Source organism: Microtus ochrogaster, unplaced genomic scaffold, assembly GCF_000317375.1.
Source record: "Microtus ochrogaster isolate Prairie Vole_2 unplaced genomic scaffold, MicOch1.0 UNK1, whole genome shotgun sequence".
NCBI lineage: Eukaryota > Metazoa > Chordata > Mammalia > Rodentia > Cricetidae > Microtus > Microtus ochrogaster.
The window spans coordinates 40,699,121-40,707,239 of NW_004949099.1; the positions used below are offsets into that span (position 1 = coordinate 40,699,121).

The following is an 8,119-nucleotide window of genomic DNA, read 5'->3' on the forward strand; positions in this document are numbered from 1 at the left end:
CCTTCCATAAGGACATGCAGTTGAAGAGGGCGTGTGGCGGGAGCAGAGCCCGGCCACGTTATTGTTCTCCTAGGGTACCTATCTCCAACCCTGTGAATCCCTTTCTTCATTCCCTTCTCCTTCGTTGAACAAACCAGGCCATAAGAATATACGTGTGCTGTTTGGTGCATCAATCCTCTCTTAGTCCAGCACCACACGAAGACAGGGCCTTTAGTTTTAATTGATATTTGGTAATGATCTTCACCAGCATCTTCATCACTGGCAGTCGTGGCGGCGGCAGCAGCAGGTGGCAGTCCTTATGAGGCTGTCAAAAGCATGAGTTGAGTGATGGGTCTGTTGTCTCCTCTCCTTCCCCAGAGCTCTTTCCAGTGCTGCCGGCAGGCAAGTATCTCTCCGCTTCCATATTGATATTTTATCATTTTCTCCTATGCATCTTCTTCCTGTCCCCGTTCTGATAGCCAGTCAGTGGAGGAGGATGAGGCCTTCGGCATCCTGAGGAGGAGGAGTTCTGTGGGCCTGAGTGCCTATCTCCTGGCAGAGGAGGAGTCTGGAACTGGGGAGCCAGGGACTGGGGTTCCACGTCGTCATGCACTCCGCAGAATCATCTCCATTGAGGAAGACCCCCTGCCTCAGCTCCTGGAAGGTGGCTTTGAGAAGCCACTGAGCAAATGCCCAGAAGAAGAGGAGGTCTTTGACCAGGGGGCAGAAGGGCAAAGCGTGACAGCCCCCGCCTTGGAACTCATCCCTACGTCTCCCCGAGGGCAGCCTGTCGGAAAAGAAACCCTCTACAAGGTGAGTTCCAGGCAAGTCTACTGAGATCTGCCCCCTTTCCTTTGAGCCCAGGAGCCCCAAAGGACTCTTAGGGGCTGCAGTGGGCCTTGGGATTCATCATATTCTGTGTCCCAAAGGTCTTCTTCCCTTCCTTACACCTTTTCAGCTGAGCACCAGAGAGACTCATTGTTTTCATAACTTCCCTTGTTAACTTCTGTTCCCCCATATTTCACATGTGCTCTTTGAACTCAGAACTGAAGCATTTATCGAACACGCCCGCTGGAGTCAGTGTCTGCTAAGACCCATTACAAGGTCATTTGGTACAGCTCTGTCGAGTGTGCCGGCCATCCTCTTTCTGTTGATCTCGGCCGGCTGAGTCATGGACTCCTCCCTCCAGGTGTTTCTACCACCCTCCCCCCTCTCCTCATTCAGGTTTCCCTCTGGATTCTGTAAGGAGAACAGTTCAAAGGTCATGGCACTTGCTTTCTATTACCGAATGCTCTCCAGAAGGGTGATGCCTCTTTGTCTTGTGGGACCTATGACCCTCTGCTGGTTTGTAATGTGCACTTTGAAATAGGCCATGCAGCTCTTGGCCTTTACCCTGATCCTTCAAAACATCTCTAGAAATTCCTTGGTGGTATGCAAAGGGCACATCCCTTGGGCAGCCCCCAGCCAATGGGTCCCTCTCTCTCCCTGTACTCCCTTCCAAATAAATCCTTTTAATACGGGGACCTACACTCACTTTCAGTGGGCACGGATGGATCAATATCAAAGTCATCCAAGATGCCACCCAGTATCACGATATGTGGCCAAGAGGTCTGTAAGAGACAGGCCTAGAGGAGAAGTCTATGCTCCCATGTTCTGAGGCCTGTCTTTGCCGTGGTCTGATGGATGTTGACAAGTGTTTTACCCCTCTGCCAGAAGGAAAGGTAGGAACCCAGAGGGGAGAAGATGGGGCAGCCTGCCTCTCTGCTGGGCTCTTAGCCTTTGGAACTGTGTGTTCCGTAACTGTCCGTCTCTCACAGAGCACCCCAATGCCCCCAAGGCGCCTCACAAGGCTGTGCCACTATTTTGCTGCAACAACAGAGAGAACCTTGTGTGGAAGGCTGCCCCGAGGCAGACCTCCATGAGGCATAGGTGATGCCACTCCTCTGGAGAGAACCTGGTAATAGGAATCAAGGGCCATGACCTTTCAACGGGTACTTCTACTAGTGAAAAGTCAACACTGTAAGTGATGCTTAGAATAGAAGAACATTAAAAAAAAAAAAACAAGGCTGCTAAAGGGACATAAATTATATTGCAATAATTTAGTAGAATGTTACATACCTGCTAAAAGAAATCACAATTTCTAAAAGGTCTTTAGTGATTCGGAAGGATTTGTATTGTTATCGAATAATTACAACTAGGATGAAATAATATATATATATTTGGTTCTCAATTCTGTTTAAGTAAAACATTTCCTCATATTTATAAAGTCTGAAAATGCATATAATGTGAATAGTGGCTATCCCAGATCATAAAGAATTTTTACTTTTCTTCCTATAACTGTGTATTTCCCAAACTTAACAGTTAGAATATATCACTTTAAATTTTTAAATATCTATTTTATTTGCAAATGTGTGTACGCACATGTGTAGATGTCAAAGGGCAGTTTGTGGGAGTCACTTTTCCTCTTCCACTCTGTGAGTCCCAGGGATAGAATTCGGGTTGTCAGCCCTGGTGGCAGGCACCTTTATCGCTGAGCCATCCTGTCCGCCCAGAATATATCATTTTTGCTTGGAGGTTTTCATTTTCTGACTTGGGTTCTGGGTGTTATTGTTGCTTGTTTGTCTGTCATCTGTATTGTGGTGTTGGGGACAGAAACTCAGGGCCCTGTAATGGGGACAAACCCTTTATGTCTTAGATACACCCTAACCCTTGATTTTTAAGCATGTAGGAGGGAAAGAAAGATGACATCATATGTCCTGATGTGATAATCAGGCTTCCTGTACCTTGCCTGTCCCCCCAACCCATCTGTCTGTCCCCAAGAAAAGAGAGCAGGCTGAAGGACCTCCCTGCTCTTGTGGGTTAAGTTGCAATATCTGGACCATTCATGGTCTCCTATGTGAGTTCTTCCCAGGGAAGGGCAAGGTAGCCGTGGGGCTTAAGGCCGGGCAACCCTGCAATCACAGCCACAACCACTCTCTACAACCCCCTCCTTGGATGCCACCTTCCCACCCCTTACCTGTTTCTGCTCTGCCACATTTAGTGTGAACAAATGACAGTTGGAGACACCCGGACAAAAGACAGGCAGAAGCCCATGCCCTGTGTCTTCAATGGATAAAGAAAATGGGGTGCAGGGCATTGTTTTAATTTTATCTTACATTCTTGTAGTTGACTTTAAATTCTCCCCGAAGTCTACTGTGGTTTTGTTCCGAAATTCAAGTGCTGCTCACATCAGCTGTGCTTTGTTGTAGTGTTTGCTCACCAGATAAGCTAATTCCCTCAAATCCACTTTTAAATCCACCCAAAAGAGCCTCCCCCTCTGACCAGCGGTGCTGAGCCAAGCTTGAAGGTGAGGCACATGGTGAGATAGTATTCTGGAAGGAATGGCTGCCTGTGGAGGGTGTCCCTAACCACCTCCTGCTCACTGTCCGTCCCAGAGAAAGTTCAGCCATCCCGGGTCACAGCCCAAGGCTGGTGGTAGTTCAATCTTGCTTTGTTCTCTGGGGATCGATGACAGAGCAATGTGTGGTTGCCTGTGGAGACTCCCCACTTCCTGAGTGGGATGGTGTCCTAGCCTGGCTTCTGTTGCCATGACCAAAACACTGACCAAAACCAACTGAAAGGGAAGAAAGGGCTTATTTTATTTTATCACTTCCAGGTCACAGCAGGTTGTTGAAGAAAGTCAGGAAGGAACTCAAGGCAGGAACTAAAGCAAATACTATGAAAGGATTGCCGCTTTCTGGCTTTCTCTCCAGGGCTTACTTAGTTGGTTTTTGTGTATGACCTAGGACCACCTGTTCAGGGGTGGTCCTATCCATAGTGGACTGGGCCCTCCCATATCAGTCATCAATCAAGAACATGCCCCTCAGCCTTGCTTACACACCAGTCTGATGGAGGCAGTTCTTCAATGGTTCCTTTCTCAGGTGGTTCTAGACAAGAACTAGCAAGCACAAGGGTGGAAAATCACCACCTGGCTATCCGTGGCCGATGACCACGTGATAATTGAAGTTGAAGAGATGATGCAAGGGCCATGTGCAGAGACTCAAGGGGTCCCCATTCCACCCAGAGACTATGCGGTGACTTCTCTTGGGGACACATGAACATTAACAACTTAGACAGGGTACCTATAGCAGAGTAAATAAAGGATTCCAGTCAGTGAGAGAACTTGTGGGCTAGTTGGGGTTACTTACCAGAGCATGGGTGAAAAACTCAAAGGCAGCGTTACCACCAACTAGCCTACCCCAACAAGGATGGTGACTCCAGAAAGCTGCAGGCTTGCACCTTACAGGCAATTCCTCCAGAGAGAACTCCAGAGAGTCCCCTCCCCAAGACTAATTATCTCTGTTTATGTAACCTTAAGGAGTCTATGAATCTTGGAGCTTTCAGAGCTTTTGAAGTCTCCTAACTTTCTTGAGTCTTAGGAAGCTCCCTCCTCCCTTCTGGAGGGATGCTTCAAGTTAAAGGAAAAAGCTAAGCAATGGTACCCAACCCTGTGAAGGTTTTTTTTCCTCTCTCTCCTCTACCTTCTAAAGACTATCTTGTGCTTCTCTGCTGCTGTGATACACACCACAGCCAAAAGTAACTTGGGGAGGAAAGGGTTTATTTCAAAATACAGCTCGTAGTCATGAAGAGGAGTTGGGACAGGAACCAGGAAGCAGAAACTGAAGCAGAGGCCATTGAAGAATGCTGCTTACTGCCTTGCTTCCCATCACTTGCTCAGCCTACTCTCTTGTAGCACCCAAGACCACCTGTTCAGGGAGGGGGCACCATTCACAATGAACTGAGCCCTCCTACTAGATGCTGAAAAAGCCTTCGGCAAAATACAATATCCCTTCATGATAAAGGTCTTGGGAGAGAACAGAGGTACAAGAAACATACCTACACAGAATAAAGGCAATATACAGCAAGCCATCAGCCAACATCAAAACTAAATGGTGAGAAACTCAACATGATCCAACTGAAGCCAGGAACAAGTCAAGGCTGTCCACTCACTCCATATCTATCCAATATAGTTCTTGAGGGCCTAGCTAGAGCTAGCGCAAAAGGTCAAGGGGATACAAATCAGAAAAGAAGACAAACTCTCAGTATTTGCTGATGATATGATAGTTTATATAAGCAATTCCAAAAATTCTACTAAGAAACTTCTATAACTCATAAATACCTTCAGTAATGTAGCAGAATACATTCCGCTACAGTAATGTAGCGGAAAAATTAGTAGCCCTCCTGTACACAGATGATAAATGGGCTGAGAAAGAAATCAGAGAAACATTACCCTTCATAATAACCACAAAAAACATAAAATATCTTGGAGTAACTCTAACCAAACAAATGGAAGACCTGTATGACAAGAACTCTAAATCTCTGAAGAAAGACACCAGAAAATGGAAATATCTCCCATACTCTTGGGTGGGTAGAATTAACGTAGTAAAATGGCAATCTTACAGAAGCAATCTACAGATTTAATACAATTCCCATTAAAATCCCAACAAAATTCTTCACAGACTGGATAGGTAGAATTAACATAGTAAAATGGCAATATTAATAAAAGCAATCTACAGATTCGATGCAATGCCCAGCAAAATTCTTCACAGACCTCGAAATAACAATACTCAACTTCATATGAAAAAGCAAAACAACCCAGAATAGCCAAAACAATTCTGTACAATAAATGAACTTCTGGAGGCATTACAATGCCTGACTTCAGAGCTACAGTACTGAAAACAGCCTGGTATTGGCATAAAACCAGACAGGAGGACCAATGGAACCAAATTGAAGACCCAGATATCAATCCACACTACTTCAAACACCTGATTTTTGACAAAGAAGCAAAAAATATAAAATGGAAAAAAGAAAGCATATTCAACAAATGGTTCTGGCATAACTTGATATCAACATGTAGAAGAATGAAACTCCAGGCACAAAACTCAAGCCCAAATGGATCAAAGACCTCAACATAAAACCAACCACACTGAACCTCATGGAAGAGAAAGTGGGAAGAACATTTAAATGCATTGGCACAGGAGACCACTTCCTAAATATAATCCCAGTAACACAGACACTGAGAGAAACAATTAATAAATGGGACCTCCTGAAACTGAGAAGCTTCTGTAAAGTAAAGAACACACACACACACACACATACACAAAACCCCGGCAGCCTACAGAATAGGAAAAGATCTTCACCAACCCCATGTCAGACAGAGGTCTGATCTCCAAAATATACAAAGAACTCAAGAAATTGGTCATCAAAAAAAAAAACAAATAATCCAATAAAAAATTGGGGTACAGACCTAAACATAGAACTCTCAACAGAGGAATCTAAAATGGCTGAAAGACACTTAAGGAAATGCGCAACATCCTTAGTCATCAGAGAAATGCAAATCAAAACAACAACTCTGAAATTCTATCTTACACCTGTAAGAATAGACAAGATCAAAAACACTGATGACAACTTATGCTAGAGAGGTTGTGGGGTAAAGGGAACACTCCTCTGTTGTTGGTAGGAGTGCAAACTGGTACAGGTGCTTTGGGTATCAGTAGATACTCAAATTAGGAAATAACCTACCTCAACACCTAGAAATACCACTTTTGGGTTTATACCCAAAGGATGCTCAATTGTACCACAAGGACATGTGCTCAGCTATGTTTATAGCAGCATTGTCATAGCCAGAACCTGGAAACAACTTAAATGCCATGGATAAGGCATTAAGAATGGATAAGGAAAATGTGGTACATTTACACAGTGGAGAACTACACAACAGAAAAAATAACGACATCTTGAAATTTGGGAGCCAATGGATGAATCTAGAAAACATCATATTGAGCAAGGTAACCCAGACCCAGAAAGACAAATATTACATGTACTCACTAGACATAAAGCAAAGAAAATTTCACAATCCCAGAGAACCTAGACAACAAAGAGGACCCTAAGAGAAACACATACATGGATCTAATCTACACGGGAAGTAGAAAAAGACAAGATCTCCTGAGTAAATTGGGAGCATGGGGTTCATGGGAGAGGGTAGAAGGGAAGGGGAGAGGAAGGAGGGGAAGGAAGAAAAATAAAAACAATAAAAAATAAAAATAAAATAAAATGCCCTACAGACTGCCCCACTGGCCATTCTGATGGAGGCATTTTCTCAGTTGAAGTTCCCTCTTCCCAGATGACCGTATCTTATATCAACTAGATGAAAATAAACAAACAACCCCAGCACACTTACCTTCCCCCACCCCAGGAGAGAATTCTGCCTTCTCCCTAAACCCCTGCCATCTGGCCCTTTGGCCCCTTGTAATTCACACCCCAGAGCTCTGGGCATACCACTCTCAGTATCCACTCCATCAGCCAGGCCCTGCCTGCTTGTCTTAGAGTCCCATTGGCATGAACACTTGGGAAAGGCTGTTATTTTTTCTAACAATCTCTTGTTCTTCCTGGAAGGAGCCCCATGCTCTAAGACCAGTGCTGGCTGCATTCTGGGGCAGAAGTGGCCTCCCTGTGCTGGGGTCTCAGTGGACCACCGCAGTGACAATAAAAGGCAACCTAGCAGCAGCAGGGGCTAGTGGCAGTGCTCAACAGAGTGTCTTCTGTCCACAGGAGGAAAACACTCCCTCTACCCCAGATCGGCTCTTCAAGATCGTGTTTGTGGGAGACTCCGCTGTGGGGAAAACATCCTTCCTGAGGAGGATCTGTGAGGCCCGCTTCTCCCCAGGCATGGCGGCCACTGTGGGTGAGTTCTCTCCTCAAGGAGGGGATAAAGGGTAATGGGAGGAATGGTGGCACTGGCTGTTCAGTAGTGGGCTAGGAGGAGCAAGGAGAAGCCCATCTTAACCTGCTGGGCTGCTGGGCTCATGGTGTGTGGATGCAGTGGGGGGGGTGAGTGCTTCATAGTCCCAACTTTGTGTTTAGGGAGTTGTGATTGACAGCGGTGGGTGTGAGGTCTTTGTTCCCCTCTGTGAGCCCCCACCTACCTTTGCGACTTCTGCCCCACTTTAAGAAAATAATCTTATGTATGTATGTATGTATACATGCATGCATGCATACAGGTATATGTTACTCTGTGTGTGTGTGTGTGTGTGTGTGTGTGTGTGTGTGTGTGTGTGAGAGAGAGAGAGAGAGAGAGAGAGAGAGAGAGAGAGAGAGAGAGAGA

At 45.5% G+C, this 8,119-nt stretch overlaps 1 protein-coding gene across 1 annotated transcript in view; it reads left to right on the forward strand.

The window, feature by feature from the left end:
- Cracr2a (calcium release activated channel regulator 2A) overlaps positions 1-8,119 on the forward strand; it is a 70,521-nt gene that overhangs the window by 44,007 nt on the left and 18,395 nt on the right. The window contains exons 11-12 of the mRNA XM_005365345.2: positions 459-792; positions 7,567-7,699. Of these exons, the coding sequence (XP_005365402.1) occupies positions 459-792; positions 7,567-7,699 (467 nt within the window). The remainder of the gene's footprint in view (positions 1-458; positions 793-7,566; positions 7,700-8,119) is intronic.